General features: G+C 37.4%; 2 protein-coding genes across 4 annotated transcripts; both read right to left on the bottom strand.

The window, feature by feature from the left end:
* Positions 1–243: 243 nt before the first annotated feature.
* crygs1 (crystallin, gamma S1) lies at positions 244–2,354 on the bottom strand. 3 transcript variants are annotated; one of them, XM_084116923.1, is made up of 4 exons: positions 2,293–2,354; positions 1,134–1,248; positions 693–935; positions 244–617 (listed from the first exon to the last, which is right to left on the bottom strand). In XM_084116923.1, exons 2-4 carry the CDS (start codon positions 1,140–1,142, stop codon positions 345–347), a joined length of 525 nt encoding a protein of 174 aa, XP_083973049.1. In that variant the 5' UTR covers positions 1,143–1,248; positions 2,293–2,354; the 3' UTR covers positions 244–344. The 3 variants fall into 3 exon arrangements, with proteins under 3 accessions (XP_083973049.1, XP_083973048.1, XP_083973047.1); XM_084116922.1 differs by lacking the exon at positions 2,293–2,354 and having other exon boundaries at positions 1,134–1,275; XM_084116921.1 differs by lacking the exon at positions 2,293–2,354 and having other exon boundaries at positions 1,122–1,269.
* An 820-nt stretch (positions 2,355–3,174) lies between these two features.
* Positions 3,175–17,835, bottom strand: krt222 (keratin 222). The gene is made up of 10 exons (XM_084116920.1): positions 17,645–17,835; positions 15,025–15,497; positions 10,679–10,761; positions 9,343–9,496; positions 8,352–8,600; positions 7,231–7,335; positions 5,831–6,051; positions 5,438–5,616; positions 5,182–5,284; positions 3,175–4,979 (listed from the first exon to the last, which is right to left on the bottom strand). The coding sequence occupies exons 2-10, from the start codon at positions 15,220–15,222 to the stop codon at positions 4,766–4,768; spliced, it is 1,506 nt and encodes a 501-aa protein (XP_083973046.1). The 5' UTR covers positions 15,223–15,497; positions 17,645–17,835; the 3' UTR covers positions 3,175–4,765.
* Between the last annotated feature and the right edge of the window lie 964 nt (positions 17,836–18,799).

Here is an 18,799-nt window from a genome sequence, read left to right as displayed (position 1 = left end):
GTTTCCTTGAAAAGTTTGCACCAAGATGACGAGGAGTGATAAATTTAGGACAGGGTTTGGCAACCTGCATTAACCATTGAGTGAGAGAGATTAATATTATTACACTTGGTATGCACCTGGTATGCCAAATACCTCTTGCAGTAATCATTAGTCTGTTTTATTTCGGTATTATGTAACATGTAGTTTCCAAAGTAAGTTATTCACACATCCACAAAAAGAGACAGAACCCCTTAACGGTTTCATTTGCAACCACACATTTATTAATTTAGCACAGGTGTGTCAATGCTGTTGTGGTTAGGCAGGTAAAGAAGGGCTGCAAGATGGATGGATTTAAAGGTCAGACGTCACTCCGTCAGGCGTTTGAAGGACTGAACCGTGGGGCAGACGGCGCCCCAGTCCACGGGCTTACGATATTCCCCCTTTTCAAGTAGGTACTGGCGCCCCCTGTAGTTTGGGTGCTCGTAGAAGATCCAGATCCCGTCCAGCACCTTACAGGAGTGAACCTCGAGTGTACGGAAGCGCTCCACCACAGATGGACAGTCCTCTGTAGTCTCGTGTACCTGGCCGGCGAAATCTCCCTTGTCATAGAGTTGGATCTTATACTCAGATCCGCTTACCTGGAGAAGAAAGGGACACCTATTGAACATCAAACAAGCACTACACAATGTTTTGCATTCATGTGTGCAACTTACAATGTGGATCATCTTGCAGGAGCAGAGTCGGTCGTTCAGACCCATCCAGCGTTGGTAATCTGGATACTCGCCCCGGGTCAGAACATACTGGTAGCCTGAGAAATTGGGCCTCTCATAGACCACCCAAGCCCCGCTCTCCACACGGATGGAGTTGCACCGGTTCAGGTAGACATGGAAGTCCGAACAGTCGCTGTCGCACTCGTACCGGCGGCCCTGGAAGTTCTTGTCCTCGTAGAAAATTATCTGTACGAAGCAGACGGTGGAAGTTTATTTCATCCTTGTATGTTATTATAATAAACTACCTCTGGTTACATCATAGGTCTATATGTAATTTAAAAAATATGATATAAAAATCTGTAAAATATATTTAAAATGGAATAAATATTTGTAATATAATTATCAATAATCAGAGCAGATTGTCCTGATCACCTTCGTACTCACCCGGCCCATTCTGCAGAGGTTCAGCTGGCAGCGGCGCCTGTGGAGGGGGTAGAGGTGTGGAGCTGTGCTGGTTCAGGCCCGTCCCACTCCAGGTCTTTTATACCCAGACATCTCTCTGTAAAGAGGACATTTGCTTTGTCATGAAAATCAGATCCAAAAATTGAGTCAGTGCTTTCTAGAAAAAGACAGGTGGATTATAGGGCATAGAGACGCAATGTGCGCAGGGGTCTGTTTGGATGTGTGTTTATTCAGCTGTGTTAGTACACACACACACACACACACACACACACACACACAGCAACATGCACTCATTTTGAAATTTTTGGTTAGAGAAGTGGATGACCAACTTCCTGAGGCCTACACAACATTCTTGGCTACACAACAGCCAGTAGTAAAAACAAACAAACGTGTGTAATACACTTAAAAATGTGAAAACGTGCAAGTTCAGATACACACAAAATGCCATTCCTGGCTGCAAGCTAAAATCTCTGCCAAATTTCAGGGGATTAGATAAGCTTATATGGCTTCAGTGTGACCTAGTTCCATCCAAATATGCACAGACAGTTAATTTTTTGCCTAATTATTTGCTTAATATATTCATATATAACAATACATATTCTTTACGACTAGCAAAAACAGCTACGGCTACCAAATGTAGTAAAGGACAGTAGAGGACATTAGTATATAAAAATATACATTGCATAATAGATGGCTAGAAGTGTCCACAAGAAACAAAATCAGAGCTTGGATGAACAAGAAACTGGTTAAAGACACAAACAGAGGAAGATATTGGAGCTAAATATGCTAGTTAGCTAGCTAGTTCAAACAGAGACAAAAAATTAAGATTCCAGATTTATAATACATTAATAATTCATGAATATTCATGAAATAGACAATACTGTGCATCTGTTGAGATTCTAAAGTGTGCAAACAGTCTACACTTTGCTATCCCATAATGCCACATGAGTTGAGGATGAACACAAAATGGCGGAGAGCTAAGCTTAAGACTCTCTTTTGTGTGCTATAGGTACGAAGTCATCCTTGTGGTAAAATTGTACTTTAAAGCAGCAGAGTAAATTATTTTCGCAGTTGTTGTTAGTACATTAGGCTATATGTCAAAGTTGCCTACAGTGGTGGATAGACATATATATCTGCATACCTAAACACGTTCCTCATCAAATTCAGTGCACTCAAAAGTATGCAACACTTCATAAAAGAGGAGGGAAACTTGTTGTGTGCCCTGCATGTTCATGACCACTAGAGAGCAGCATTCATTCTTTCTTCATAACACTTTATCACTGACCAGTTGGCCACAACAATGTATCATATAGCATTTAGGCCGACTCATATTTTCCTCCGAAAATGCAAAAATATTACAAACACTATTTGTGTACTAATGGAGATCCTTTTGACTGGTATAAAATATATATTTTAAGTTGAGTAAAACATTCTTAGATGACTTTTTGACACTGGTTGTCGCTTTTCAGGTTCAGAATGGGTTTTGCGGTTCATATTCACTTGTGAAGTTAATCTTCATAAAGAGCTTTAATATTCCACATATTAGGCCCACATCCCAAAATATCAAAGCATACCATTAGGTTATAGTTTTGGACACCAATTACTTTCTTTGCACGTCGCTGTCAATATGAATAGCACACATTGTTTGCATTAGCCTTTGGCTAAATGTTTTGGTTTTGTACATTTAAACACTGCTTGTCAAGCTTTGCCATTACATCTCTCAACAACTAAACAAGAGGACATGACATACTCTCTTTTCTTCTGCACAAATGGTTTTGGGCATTATTAACATATAAAAAACAATGCTAACCTGCTATGTTTAACAATTGTGCAACATATTTTGTTTCGTTTACCATTATCTGTATGAAACCTATGTTAAATCACTTTTATTTGTCATTTTTGTTCTGTTACAATCTGTTCCAGACTTAACTGGGACGTCCATGTTCTAGTTCTAGTTTTCCAGGCACTGTGGTCTATATATTGAAGTATCTTTGGACAGCTTTGCTCATAACATAAATAGATCTGGAAATAATAATAGCTTTATTAGCACCTGTCATACAGTGTTTAAGCCAAATCACTCAGCAGGGCACAGCTTATGGATATTATACAGATAAAAAAAAAAAAAAAGGTTATGTTTCACAAAAAGCAACATAGTCATCTGGAAAAAGAATGTAGAATACAGATAAAAATCTGAAAGTTAGCCTCTAAAGTGCATATCAAATAGGCATTTTTACCAATGCATACAGTGTCATTTCTCTTCGCATTTCTTAAAGTGAGTCACAATCCCTTGAGATGAAACGTGAAGGTTCTCCTACTGTATGTGACACCAGAGTGTGCATTACATAATAAACTAAAGCGCTAAATAAGCCCATAAGGTGATATCATTCATATTTCAGGAATATAGATTCATTCAGATTTAATATAACTTTAAATTAAATATATGTAGCCTATGTGTATTCATTTCTTTGTTGCATCAGGAAGAACCCCATGAATTTTCAATACAACAACCAGAGGTAGGGTATGTAAATTAATCAATTTAAATAATTAATATATGCATGTCAGTAATGCAAAATCTTTTTTTTTAATGGTTTTTGTAAAGCATGATCATGTCAAGTTTTCAATCCTGCATAATTTTAGATTGGAAGACACAGTATTTGCACTTTAATTGAAGTGTAAACTATATGCATTCGTAATACGAAGCAATGTAACTTTGAGGCGAGTGTAATTAGTAGAGAAGATCGTAGTCGAAATTTTACTTTTAGCATCTCGATCTCTCCGCAGTGACAGACTGATGACTTTTACTGCTACTCATTTTGTAAACGTCTGTGCGGGACAGTACATCGGTGTTGCAATAAATCTTTTGTTTTGGCTGCTGAGTTTTGCTATTCTTGCAAATTTCACAATATTTTGATATTCACACTACAGTTTCCTGCAGAAACAGAACTTGATACGCCCTTAGCGTTCACTGGAGTGTCAAATTAATTCTAGTAGCATTTGTCAAATGTAATAAGGCATCATTTGTTACTCTGCACTGAATGTGAAATCTTGTCTGTATCCACATTGACCATTTTGCACTGTGAGACTTAAGACTAAGCTCTATAAATATATAAACTAAACGCATTTTCACAAACCAATTGTTAGTCTATATTTTGAGTTACGTAATATATACTAATAATCAAAAATAATGTGGCAGTAGAGTGTCCACAGAGAACGTCATACTCTAAAGTCACAACTGCACGAAATTTGAAACACCCCAAAACATACATACTCTCCATTTATTTTCGAAGACCTAAGTTTGAAGAAAAATAAATCAATTACAAATTAATTTTGCTTGCAATTTCTTAAAGTAGCCTTATGTGCAGTGAATTCATTACAATCATAAGAGCAATTTGGCTTTCTGTTTTCGAACACTTTACTGGTGATTTGACTTTTTTTTTTTTTTCTCAAATGGCAAAAGTTCTATGGCGTCACTAAAGTGGCTCACTTTTCATTAGCTGCTGAGAAATAGAGACGTGGTCACCACTACTTAATTGTGACGCAGTAGCATTGTGAGGTCACAGTTGTGATGTGGTAGCATGGCGATGTCACAGTTGTGGTGTAGTAGCATTGTGACATCACTGCGCAAAGGTGGGTATGCTGCGAGACCGCCTCATGACCAGACGGACCTCCACGTTAGGGAGACTGTCCTGTTTTATTTGGCTGCAGCCCTCGTCCGCTACTGCCATGTGAAGGTCGAAACGCAGAGACACAGACTTCTTCCTCAGCTTGGGATTTCCTTTAAAGAATGAGCCTTCCCACTGCCTGATGACCTTGTCAATCTTCTCTGTCCTATCGCACACAAAAAAAGCAAAGTAGTAAGCAACAAAAAGGATGCTTGGAGCATAAGATGATGATGAAGTTCCACCATCATTTTTATTGCCTGCGAAGTCGCATGCAAACACGTCAAGATCTTTGTTCTGAAGGTGTGAAATTCTTATGGTTCTTCAGTGCTGCTAAGCAAGGCTTGAAAATGAGTCTAATGTAAACTCACTCCACATTTCCGTGGCCCTCAGCACTCTCCCTCACAACATTTCCTTCCAGAATCTCCTGAGTCTTCACAGTACAGATCTCCCCGTCTTTGTTTCTGACTGGTTCTGGATGAAAACAACAAACAAAAGTTGCATAACATCTCTCAGACTCACAGTTGTATGATGAAACTGTTGTTGAGAATGACACCTCAAGTCTGAAACAAGGTGCATTTCAGTGCTAGCGTTAGGTTGGACAACAAGTTTGAGGATCATCCTCACCTGTCAGGGTGACAAGACTCTGCTGTCGTTGAAGGGCTGGGCTTATTGGTGTTCTCTCAGTGAAGAACGGATCAGTAATATCCTCGTCACATCCGTTGGGTAGACCGTTCTGCTCAAGAGCAGAAATTGACCCTTTCCATGGCTTCAGCTTTAGAGACTGACCATCTGAGGTCAGAAACCTGCAATTCAGGAGTGAAAGACAAAGCACACTCAAGACTACACTCAACTTCTGAGGAATAATAATAAATAATAGCAAGGGCGCACAGCCAACCCAGTGAAAATTCCAGTGTATTACCTTGGTAGTTACATAATCCACATCATGCAAGTTTGAGCGTGTGCTAAGGGTTTTATTGCACTAACGAATACACCTCAGTAAATCTATCCCTCCCTTACCTGCCCTCCTCGTGTTCTAGGAGTTTCCTATAGGTTGCGATCTCTCTCTCCAGCCTCATCTTGGTGTTGAGGAGCTGGCTGTGGTTCTGTCTCTGGACTTCCAGACCATCCCGCACTGTTTCCAGCTCAGACTCCAGACTCCTTACAGACCGGGACAGATCCTTGAGTTGCACGGAGTACTGGAGCTGAGTGTGGTGTAGGGTGCTTTGGAGACTCCTCTCCTGGTGGGATAAAACAGATTTGTCATTTATTACCAACATCACCAGGGTCAGCCTACAGCACGAGATAATGGGAAAGGCTACAGCATGGATGATGGATGGATGGATCTCCATGGTTGGTGGAATGGAATAGGGGGATGGAAATAGTGGACAGTGACTAAAGTTTGTAGGGTCAAGCAACACAAGCAAGGCAACTTGTATTAAGGGCAAGTCATTTTAGTGGTCAGTTATTTTCCCCCACAAAGTCTTTTGATGACGGTCCATGTGATGACATCATGTTTTACTGGGACAATTCCACCAGAGCAACCTGGGATTAGGTGCCTTGCACAAGAGCACAATGGTAATGGCTCATGGACTGCACCTTATGGTGACTGAACCATGGAGGTTTTTTTTTTTATTGACGGTCCCCCTGAAGGAACAAGCTATTGAGTACCTTGGCACAATGGTGATGACTCAAGAATCTCATTTTGCAGGGATCAGACTAGCAATATTCCAGAAACTGACAATAACCCCCCGGATAAATCTAACGTTAAAAGGCTGACTCAAGGGAACAATGGTGATAGCATGTGGATCATGCCTTGCAGGACATCAATTCTGTTTATCATCCTTGAGTTTAACCACAAAGCCACCACCATTAAGTATCTTGATCAAGGACAATTTATGAACTGGTCAAGTGGTAGAACAAGGCTCTACCAATACTTGGGTTAGATTTCCAGAGCTCAACCCGTATAACGTGGTGCCTACAATAGGGTTTGGGCTTTGGGATTTGAGCCCACAACCTTCACATAACTAGCCAAAATCATTAAAGAAAAAAAACTATTGTCACTTGAAATAGCCATATGTGGTTATTCTCAGTACTTGATTTGTAAATTATGAAGTCATGAAAGGAATGGTGACAAATCCTACAGGGATTCGTCACCCGTTCCCTCAAGGTTAAGTGTTGATGTGCATTTAACACTCAATTGGCACTGCAAACTAATTGTTTGATCTACTAAAATAGTGGTTGAATCCAATTCCGGAGGTTCCGGATTCAGACCTGCGTTCATACAATGTAGCAGTAAGTGATATTTTAATTTCTGTGTCATGTGTTCAGATGAAAGTGAGAGTGTGTGTTTAGGTGTGTCTACATGTTCCTGAATTGGAGTATGTGTGTCCGGGTGTGTCTGTGGGAGTTTAACGCACCAAGGCGCTTAGCGATTCAATCTCGACCTGTAGACGGTGCCATTGCTTTCGGGCCTCAGTGAGCTCGGCTCGTGCCTCCTTCAGGACCTCGTCACCTGCTCTCACCTACCCACAAACCCCAGCACACACAGTGTATACATAAGAATACTGCAGACAACAAAAACAATTATGCATTTTTTAGCCTTTTTTATATTGCTTACCATGGTTTATGAGGTTTCATCACACTGTGCCTTGGAAAACTCTTACTCATGGTAAAATTACTTTAATTAATAGCCTCTCTGGCTTATTGTTTTAATCATCAATGATTTACCTACAAAATAAAGTTATGTGCTAAAGTGGGACTTCATTCAGGACTGGTAACACAAAAGACCACATTAAAGAAAACTGAACAGATGCTCTTGTGGTCTGAGCTGACGTATATCACAGTCTAGGAATCAGCTCAGTCTCCATCTGATAAGAACGATAGCAGTTCCACAGAAATGGAAATTACATGCATGTGTTCCAAAAACAACATAGTCTTATCTAATATAAATTATAAATGAATACTTTAAATGGAAGGTTCACACTAACCAAAAAGTACCACAGTACTACCATGATTTTGGACATGGTGCCATTATCCTGCCATGTTTATGAACATGGTATCATAGTGCTACCATGTTTTTTTTTTAGAATATGTTCAATTGGAATATCATGTTTTTTTAAACATTTCTCATGGTAATACCTTGTATTTTAGACATGGTACCATGTAAATCCTTGTTTTTGGACACATACCAAGTACCTTGGAGTACTATGGCATAAAATACCCTCAATTTATCACAGGAGTTTTCATAAAGACATGCTGCAATGTGTTGCTGTTTTTCAAGGAGAGTTATGAGGCCAGCGGCCCGTGTTTTTGTGTGAGGGCATAAATTCTCAGGAAGACAAATTAGCAAAAAGCAATGGTTATGCTCAATGGGACTGACATCCCTCATTCTATTTTTAATAATAATTTATGTTTAGCAGTCTTTTCACTCCCTCACACATGCGCACATACACTACGATTGCTCTGCAGTGCCTGGCCAGCAGACCGTAGAGAGTGTTTGAAGGAGAGAGAGAGAGAGAGAGAGAGAGAATACTCGTACCTGTGGCAGAAACGCAGCCGTAGGGCTGGTTGCATCCTTTCGGGGCCTTGTCTGTGAAGCGGGGCAAGAGCCTGGGGCTGGATTTGGTGGCATGGCTGAATCAGGGCTGCTCTGGGCTGGGCTGGAGTGGTCGCACTGGGTGCTAGTCCGGCAGAGATCCATTCCTCTGCCATCCTCTCCTGCAGCAACCTGCGCTAGCACTTTATCACACTCCTCTACTGCTCGCCGCTGGTGCTGATCCAGCTCTCTCTGTCAGCCAACGAGAAAGAGAGAAAGAGAGAGAGTGGGGGTGGAAAAAGAAAGGGAGGAAGAGGAGAATTTAAAGGGCTCCTCTCATGAGGAATCAAAAGAGTCTGACGAAAACATACTGTGGCAGAACTTCTTCCCGAGTCTACAACAACATGTCATTCAGACATCTGCAACCCAATTTCATTTGTCTATATTTGTATGTCATTGGCCCGACTAGTTATTGAGAAGATACATAAACAGGATAGATATTGTTACTCTTAAACCTCTGAGATGAAACGATAAAGATTTGTTCACGCCAACACCAAACATTTGCTGCAAACAAGAATTTAAATTTATATTTGGAATTTACATTGGAGGGGATACTTTGTTCACTGACAGATAGAAGTTTGATTTTTTGCTTCCATACAAATTTAAAAGGTATAACTACAATAGAGTGAGACAACTAATAATAAATCAGCATTGCATATTTAACAACTGTGCATGACATGTCCTGCATTTTTCACATTTACTCCAACTGGAACTGGGTGAACACTCCACCATTCTCTACACACACACACACACACACACCCTATCCCAAGGCTAACCGCAACTTGGCACTAAAGCATCAGGGAACATTTTTAACAAGTATTAATACAAAAGAAAGACGTCAAGGTCTCTCATTAAATTATGACTGACACGTCATGCACAGTAACAAACAATTAGACACAAACTAACTGTCACTAACTGACATTCAAGCACATACCTCATGTTCCTCCATGATTTGTTGCAACTCATTTTGGGATTCATAAAGCTGCTTTTCCAGGAGTGTGTTGGCCATCTCCACCTCTTTCTTCTTCATCTTCAGCCGTGAGACCTCCTGCTCCTTTAGGAGACGGAGTTTCTCCTCGGTTTCACACCTACACACACACGCACATACTTAGGTATCTAAATGTAACACACACAACTATTGTTTTTATAAAAAGCTAAACTGCATTTTTAACCACAAAGTGCATTTAAAACTAAAACATGTTCTATGCAGATCGACTTGACAAGTGAGAACGTCCCTAAAAAAAACTAAATAAATAATTATAATTATATTAATAATAATAATTTTCACAAATTGAAAACTGTATTTTAGTCATCAAAATGTCATCAAAAGTACTAATAATTTAAGTAAAGTTAATCTTTTCAAAATAGAATTAATTTTACAACATCCTTCACTTATTTTCATTATATTTCTTTATTATACATTTGTATTTAATTAAATTCAAGTATTAAATTGGCATTTCTCACAAATCCCAAAGGAAACCCCCTGTTGGGGAAACCCGCCTTAAAGGAATATTCCACATTAAATATAAGTTTGGTTCTACTGTAAATGATTCCCACAGAAAATCATTTGGATTCTTAATTCAGTTTGTAAAAACATCCCCAAAAGTGCTGACAGAAATACACTTTCAATGAAAGCACATGGAGCACAGAAATATTTATGTAAATATTTATGTTTTTTTACAAACTGAAGAATGACTCGTAATTATTTTCTGTGGTAATCAACAGCATGCATTTAACCCCATTTTAAATAATAAATATCACATGTAAACATACAGTCTCGGGGCAAGCCCTGTTATTGAATGCAATAATCATATTTAACAAACAAGGCGCTGACTTTCAATGAAAGTTAGACTGATGTCATCCGAAAACATCTTATGTAATTGAAGATTATGTGTCATATGTTATTTTTTTTCCAGCTTAATTCATTATCAAGCATTCAGTGGTATTTCCAGGCACTTGCTGTTTCTCAACACAAGAGGGCAATCACATGTTCAACTCAAAATATATTTTTTTATATTTTGTTCTTTTGATGTGAAATATTTAATGTACATGGTCAGAATGCGGGGCGTATACTGAATAAGGTGCACAGTATGCAAATTTTCTGACCTACTTCATTTGGAAAATGTACAAAACATGCTAGATTGGGTAGTGCATATCCCACAATGCAAAATCTTTAAAATAATTAATTATAATGTCTACTTTGTGCCAATTTAAAAACCTGGTAATTTCGGGTGATTTACATATTTCTTGCTTACTGAGGAGTTTCTAACCTGGTCTTTAAATGAGCCGCCCTGCGTTTCACTCCATCGGATTGTAACAAAACCTCTGCATTTTCCGTTAGGATCATGCTAACCTGCCAAAAACAAACACAGAAGGAGAATTAGGAGAATTTTAATCAAGATAGAGAACATTATAATTGCCCATGGGTAGAAATTACCCTTATGATTTTTTATGATTTTTTTTTTTTTTTTAAATTACAAGGCTCATTGAAGATAAATGGCTGTCAACACCCATCTAATCATGGGAACTTCTTAAATATTAGGGTGTGCATCAACATGTGGTTTTTCTAGCTGTCTACTGCCTGACTGACAGTATATGCAAAACTAAAGGAAGTTATGAAATCTTAAATGCTGCCAAGATTTCTCACCTAATGCTTGTTGTGCACATTGTTCATTACATTGATCTCTTGACGGAGTGATTGATTTCCCCTCCAGAGCACATAAAACAGTTAGCTATCCAACACTTAAACAACACAAGTCTGTTTTAAACTATGTTATCTGCATTTTTGCAAATCTTTTGCAGGTTGTTATTATGTTAGGGTCAAAGATCAAGCCAGGTGTGAAAGGATTAACTATCTTTCGCAAGGTCAGTGTGGCCTCTGGCACCGGAACGGATTTAGGAAACACAGGTGTTAGACATCTGTCCAACATCCCTCTGGTAAAAGTTAAAGTACCTCTTAGTCCCACTCAATTCCAACCAACAGCCTACAAATTTGTTTTAAAGTCTTAGTCTGTTAAAAAAAACTAAGCAACACAATATGTAAAACAGTTGTATGCCATAATGAACATATCCTTAATCTTAATGTGCAGCGTGCCACAGTTACGTGACGTTTTATATTATACATACTGTATACTGCAAAAATAGTATGAGTAGTACAGTAGTATGGCATCCTTAACAAATATCTCAGATATGTAATATGCCTTCTAATTAATGCATGTATATTGTACCCAGTACGCTGTAAAATAGTATGCAAAAAAGAGTAATGAACAAATCATTAATCTTGAATATAGAATGTCATGTGATTATTATTAGTGGTATACTGCACATACTGTATACTGAAAAACATAGTATGAGTAGTGTGGTAGTACGGCATTCTGTACATTATTAGTCTCAAATATATAGTACTCTATGTTATCTAATTAATGCATGCATACAGAATAATGGCATATTCTACACAGATAACATACTGCATACTGCATAAGTAGTATGTGTACTACGGTAGTATGGCATTCTCGACATATCCTTAGTCTCAAATATGTAGCATGCCATCTATTTACTGCATGCAAATTGTGTACATAGTACTATTTTTGCATACTATTTTTGCATACTTCTCAGTATGCAGTATGTCAAAAATAACAAATCATCAATCTGGAATATAGATAGTCATGTAATTGTTAAAAGTGGCACAGTATACTGTACATACTGTATACTGCAAAAATAATATTAGTATGATAGTATGACATATCCTTAGTTTCAAATATGTAGTATGCTAACTAATTACTGCATGTGTATTGTACCCAGTATACTGTACACAGAACATACTGAAAAACAGTGCTAGAGTATGCAAAAGGAGCATGTCATAATGAACAAGTCATCAATCTTGAACACAGAATGTCTTGTAATTATTATGAGTGGCACAGTAAATTATACATACTTTATACTGCATAAATAGTAGTACAGTAGTATGGCATTCTGAACATATCCTTGGATTCATATATAGGCATGATAGAATGGCATTCTGAACATTATTTGTCTAAAATATATAGTACTGTATGTCATTAATTAATGCATACATCCAGAATATTGGCATACTCCACACAGTTAACATACTGCATAAATATTATGCGTACTATGGTAGTATGGCATTCTAAATATATCCTTCATCTCAAATATGTAGTATGCCATCTAATTACTGCATGCATATTGGATCCAGTATTCTGTACATAGTGCATGCTGCAAAATAGTATTAGAGTAGGCAAAATAGTAGGCAAAATATGAACAAATCATTAATCTTGAATATAGAATGTCATGTAATTATTATAAGCGGCACAATATACTGTTCATACTACTGCATACTGCATAAATAGTACTTTAGTAGTATGGCATTTTGAACTCAAATATATAGTGTCATCTATTACCAACCAACAGCCTAAAACCTGGTTTAAACCTGGTCTTCGGCAATTAGCATACTACACTTACTATTTCAGCAAATTATATAGTATGCATACTCTGCACAGTTTTTACATGACCATACTTGAATGACCTAAATATGTCAAAATGTTCTATATAAAACTAGAACTCCACTTTTTTTGTTTGTGGATCCCACAATGCAGTACGACATTCAATATTTCCCATAATTGCTTGATCAGACATTTTACACAAAATTTTCTTCATATTTTCGCATATTATTTAAAAAATAATAAGCAGTAAACTGGTATTCCATTCCAAATGAAGTGTTTAACACCAGGTTTATCAACATAACGGCTTTCTATAGTTTGGTAGAATAGTGTTTCTCTCATGAAGCACAATATTAGCTTAGCACATTATGATTGGCTGTCTGCCATTTTGATGATTCATGAGCCATCGTGACAGCAATGTTTGGTTAATCATTGTCAATGTCAAAAGTGAACTTCATATTTAATGTATTTTGAGGTTATATAATGAGTTAGTACAGCTAATAGTGAATGTTTATGCAGTGTTTATACAGCTAATGCAAACTGCTAGTCACAAAGGCTCACACAGGGCATATTGTGCTTTGGTTTTAGTTTTTGTTCCGAATGTGTAATGCGGTAATATGCCATTCCAAACATGTCCGCGTGTATCAATTATAGCATGCATACTCTGCACAGAATCCTGCATAAATAGCATGAGTAGCATTGTAGTATGGGATTCTGAACATATTGGTACAATCAAATATATAATATGTCATCCAGTTAATGCATGCATATTTACCCAGTAAACTGTCCATACTGCATGTTGCAAAATAGTTTTTAAAAAGAGCCATAAATTGCCATAACCAACATATCCAATGTTGAATATAGAATGTCATGCAATTTTTACATGCAGCAATATACATACTATATACGCCAAAAATCGTATGATATGAGTACTATGGCATTATGCTATTCTGAACTTATCATGAGACTCAAATATATAGTATGTCATCTAACTTTTGCATGCATATTGTACCCAGTATACTATACTTACTGCAAAATAATGCTATGCAAAAATAGTATGCCATAAAAAGCATAACATTCTATATTCAAGATGAAGAATATGTAATTATGCACAGTATACAGTATGAGTACTGCAGCATAGATAAGTATGTGGTTAAGCGTTATGTGGTAGTATGTCACTCAAAACATAGTATATTGTACTTGGTGTACTGTACATACTGCATACTACAAAATTATATGCAAAAAGAGTCGTATACCATAACGAACACATCCTTAATCTTGAATATAAAATGTCATGTAGTTATTACAAAACAATCTTAGTATCAAACATAGTTTTCCATCTAATTATTGCATGCATACAACATTTTATCATATTCTTCACAATTAACATACTGCATAATTAGTATGAGTAGTACAGTAGTAGGCATTCTGTAATATGATTACTGCACGCATATGCCATACTGGCATTTTGAACTCAGTGTATTGTACATACTGCATACTGCAAAAAATATCATGCTTAGTATGCCATTAATCTTGAATATAGAATAACATACTGCATACTGCATAAATAGTATTAAAATGAGTATGCAAAAAAATATAATATGCCATAACGAATAAATCCTTAATCTTGAATATAGAATGTAATGCAATTATTACATGCTGAACAGTACACATACTGTAAACTATAAAATAGTATGAGTAGTTTGATAGTATGCTATTCCGAACATACAGCATGCTTACTTTCAAATATAGTAGTGGCACTAATTTAACAAAGATTTGGGGCCAAACATAAACCAACCAACTTCAATAGGGCTCCTGGGGGCCACCAGAATTGCACATTTGTTATGTTTTTTAACCAGACAAGCCTCTGCAAAATCATTAGCAGAGGCTCCATGACCTGATTTGGGTGTGTCAAAGTACTGCGACACCTAAAACACGCATGCAGTGGAGCCTCCAGGGGCCGAATTGAGGAAACACTACAGTAGACAATGCATCTGAGAAAAAGATTTAACGTCTTAGTTAGACTCGTTACCTCGAGCCAGTCTGAGGGGTTTTTCAGGACCACATTGTGTAGTTAGTGCCTTGGGATATCAAAAGTAATGAGAAAGATAAGATGCGGATAAGATGCAGGGTAATTAGTGGAAACGTCACCAACCCACCTGAGCCCGAAGTTGCTGCGCCAGCGCCTCCTTGTCGCTCCAGTTCCGTCGAGGAGCGATGTTCCTCATTCCCCACTCGCCGATCTGCTCCTCCAATTCGCAGTTGGTCTTTTCCAACTGATTCATGTGCTCCAGAAACCCCTTCAGCCTGTCGTTCAGGCCCCTGAGGGCCGATTTGGGCTCTTCCAGTCCCTCCATTAGGCCCCTTGCACTGAGCAAAACTAAATGTCTCAGAGCCCGTGCTGTCCTGCCACGCCTCAGATGATAGGATGTTTACCGAGTAAATATTTTATATAACACCGACCGTCAACGTGGCTCCTATGGACAGGGACCAGGCCTGGCCCTTGGGGTCGGACTGGTCCTGGGACAGTGGAAGGGGCCAACCAGGGTCCCACCAGCCTCGTACCGAAGTGAAAAGCAAGAGGCCACAGTTTGTGTCACGGGTTTTACTGGTGCTTTTGTTCCTGCTGATCCTGGATTACAGACACAATTCACACATAAACAACACACACACTGCACAGGTCAAAGTCCATTTGTGTTTTATCTGCATGTGTTTTTTGTTTGTGCCAGCTTTGTAGCTCGCATTTCGTGCGGTTTGGCTGTGTCGCCGTAGGCTGTGTTCATATGCGTGTTTGTTTTCACTATTAGATTCTAGTAATGGATAAAGCCTTCAGTTCTTTTACTTAATAGTTTTTCTGTCTAGGTGAACTCGTCTTCAGGTTCAGAGGTGAGACGTTGAGGCATGTTTAAGAGCTTCAGGGCATACTTACAAAATACAAACTGCATTACAGCTCCAGCATTTCACTTAAGATGTGCGGATTAACGAAAACATTCTGGGCATTATGAACATTTATGTTAGAACAGAAGTTACTACTACTATGCACAAATATAGGTTAATATTGTAAATAGATTACAAACAAGAAATAAAGTATGGAAGAATAATAAAGTTCGAGGGCAGTTTGATCAAAATGATTTGAAGCAAGGCAAACAATTTCAATGTTCTAAGCTTTCAATGAAAAAATAAAAGTTGTGTCATTGATTACTGCATGCATAACGTGCTGGCATTTTGAACCCAGTATACACTACATACTGCAAAAAAATATTGTGCTTAGTATGCCATAACAAACATCCTTAACCTTTAATATAGAATGTCATGTTATTATTAAAGGCCCGTGAACTTTACTATTTACCGACTTTACTTGACATATTTCCAAGTGAAACAGAGTATTGAATAGAGGGCAGGGTTTTATTTTAGCGCACCACCGCTCCATCCCTCGCTCATAGCATACTGACGGTTGGAGGGGAATGGTTAAGGATATTCAACCCAAGCCCTCAAACTGACGTCAGCAGAGAAGGAACGCACGCCATTCCAGAGCGGAAGCAAATTTTCAGTTTTTGAAAAAAAGAAAGAAAAATTCCTGCGTATTAACGGATTAATTGTTCACCCAAAGACTAGTAATGTGCACTAACAACGTAAATAGGGTCGATTTTGACTTCATGAGGACTTTAAATGCTGTAAACATGGTGTATACTGCGTAAATAGTGAGAGTAGTCAGCATGCCATTCCAAACATATCCTTCATAGCAAATGAAGTATGCCATCTAATTATTGCCTGCACATTATTGGCATATTCTACACTGTTAACATACTGCATAAGTAGTATTCAAAAAAAAAAAAAAAAAAAAAAAGTGCCAAAAGAATAGTATGTTCTCAAACTTATGTTCTAAACTTTCAATAAATACTAAAGACTACTTTTTTTTCTTAAGTTAAGCTCAGTTTGCATTAATCTCATTATTTATAAATTTATAAAAAAATTATAAATGATATAATACATATTTTATACGAAAAATGATTAAAAATTATATATGAGTATATATTAGTGTCCTATACACACAAAATCTACTATGTTTTATATATATTTTATCATATATGATTTTGAATGTAACTTAAAATTATTTTATTAAATAAAAGTGTTTAATTTTAAAATATTTATAAATATAAAGTGTCATATTCGGTTTGTATTCATTTAATGAAATGTTATATATATATACAAAAATATATATAATTATGTAAGTGTGTGTGTACAATTTAAAATAATGTATAAAATTACATTAATAATATGAAATTAATTTATAATAAAATAAATAATAATAATAATAATAATAAATAAATAAATATAATGATTACAATTCATTTTATATAATAATTATAATAACTGATAATTATAAGAATATATATGCATATAAATGTAACGAATTATATATATTTACATTAATTATAATGGTGTATAATGGTATATATATATATATAATAACACCATTCCTTGCTTCCTCAGAGAACACACTGTTAGCTCAATGAGAGAAAAATAACAGAGAAAAATCTTGCGGCATTGTGACTTTGAGACAAACAGATGAAGGAAAGAAGTAAGTTGCATATAATGGTGCTACTAGAATGACTTGTTTATTACGCAGTTGAGCAAACAGCACGATGACGGTAAATGATGTGCCAGTTTCTGTCTGTTTGATCTGCCGAACCAAAGTGAAATGAAAGCTTCAGAGAGCACAATAATGCAGGGAAAGTTCATCAGAAGACAAAAAAAAAGAAAAGCCAATCGACTTACCAACACGCCCTCGCCCGTCACACCCCTTTTCTTCTCCACTGTCCCTTCTCAGGTGATTTCCACCAGATGCGAGTCACTGAAGTGTGCCAGTCACAGTACAGTGAGAGTCCGTCTGTCTGAGGTGGTCCCACCCCGCATATCTGGTTCTGGGGTGTCGACGTGTCTGGTTACCTGAACATCTCAGAAGTCACGGGACAGGGAATGCAGCCCGACCTGTTAGGCCCTGGCGCTGCTCCATGAGAAAACAACGTGGTCTGAAAAAGGAGTGCAGGTAATTACAAACAGGTAATGACTGAGCAAGCGGCTACCTGTCCGACAGCTAAATTACAAGATGGCTTACGGGAAAAACAGAAGCTGTCAACTCGGACCATCTAACTTTGAGATCCGGAAGGTGACACACTACCCAAAGTGTTTTACAAGGACTGCATACTCCCGGTCGTCCCCGCCTGTCTACAGTCCTGAGCCGAATGAGATCATACTTTAGCATTTTAGAAATGGCAATAGTTATCGAGGCCACATTTATAACATCACAACATTTATTTCCATACAAAAGGTGCATCAATTTTTTGGTCAAGATCTTGTATTGACAATGCAAGAGTCCAGCACTCTGTAAAGTCTCCTCCAGCACATCCCAAAGACTTTCACTGAATTTAAGGTCTGGACTCAGAGGTGCCGATTCATGTGTGAAAATGATTTTTCATGCTCCCTCCGGAACATTCTTTCACAATTTAAGCCTGATGAATCTTGACATCTTGAAATGTTGCCATCATGTGTCTTCCTACATGGTTGTTTAAACAGCGTCCATCAATTAGGGTTAGAAGAACTGTTGTCAAACATATGACATACCAGAAACATCATAATCACTGCAATAATGATCCAATCATAGAATCTTAAGCATTTGCCTATTGAAATCCAAACAGCTAATTTTTGGCTGGACAGTATGCATATTTATTTATTTATTCATTTATTCATATTAGTAATAATCGAATATTAGTACTACATACATACATACATATATACACACACACACATATATATAAACATACATATATATATATATATATACTTATTCATCTAATTCATAAATCTTGACCAAAAAAAAAATGTTAACCACCCTTTTCAAATCAGCTCCATGTATTATTCGTAATACAATAA

This window comes from Abramis brama (assembly GCF_963993115.1).
Source record: "Abramis brama genome assembly, chromosome: 6".
NCBI classification, from domain to species: Eukaryota; Metazoa; Chordata; class Actinopteri; order Cypriniformes; family Leuciscidae; genus Abramis; species Abramis brama.
Note: the sequence above shows the minus strand (reverse complement) of the source record. Positions and strands in the feature narration are given on the sequence as shown.

Coding starts and splice junctions, on each gene's coding strand:
- crygs1 (XM_084116921.1), bottom strand. CDS start 1,142: ATGGGCCGGGTGAGTACGAAG. Junction 936..1,121: donor TGGGCCGGGTGAGTACGAAG/GTGATCAGGACA, acceptor TGCTTCGTACAG/ATAATTTTCTACGAGGACAA. Junction 618..692: donor CCTGCAAGATGATCCACATT/GTAAGTTGCACA, acceptor TTTCTTCTCCAG/GTAAGCGGATCTGAGTATAA.
- krt222 (XM_084116920.1), bottom strand. CDS start 15,222: ATGGAGGGACTGGAAGAGCCCAAATCGGCCCTCAGGGGCCTGAACGAC. Junction 10,762..15,024: donor CGCAGCAACTTCGGGCTCAG/GTGGGTTGGTGA, acceptor TGTTTTTGGCAG/GTTAGCATGATCCTAACGGA. Junction 8,601..9,342: donor AAATCATGGAGGAACATGAG/GTATGTGCTTGA, acceptor GTTGGCTGACAG/AGAGAGCTGGATCAGCACCA.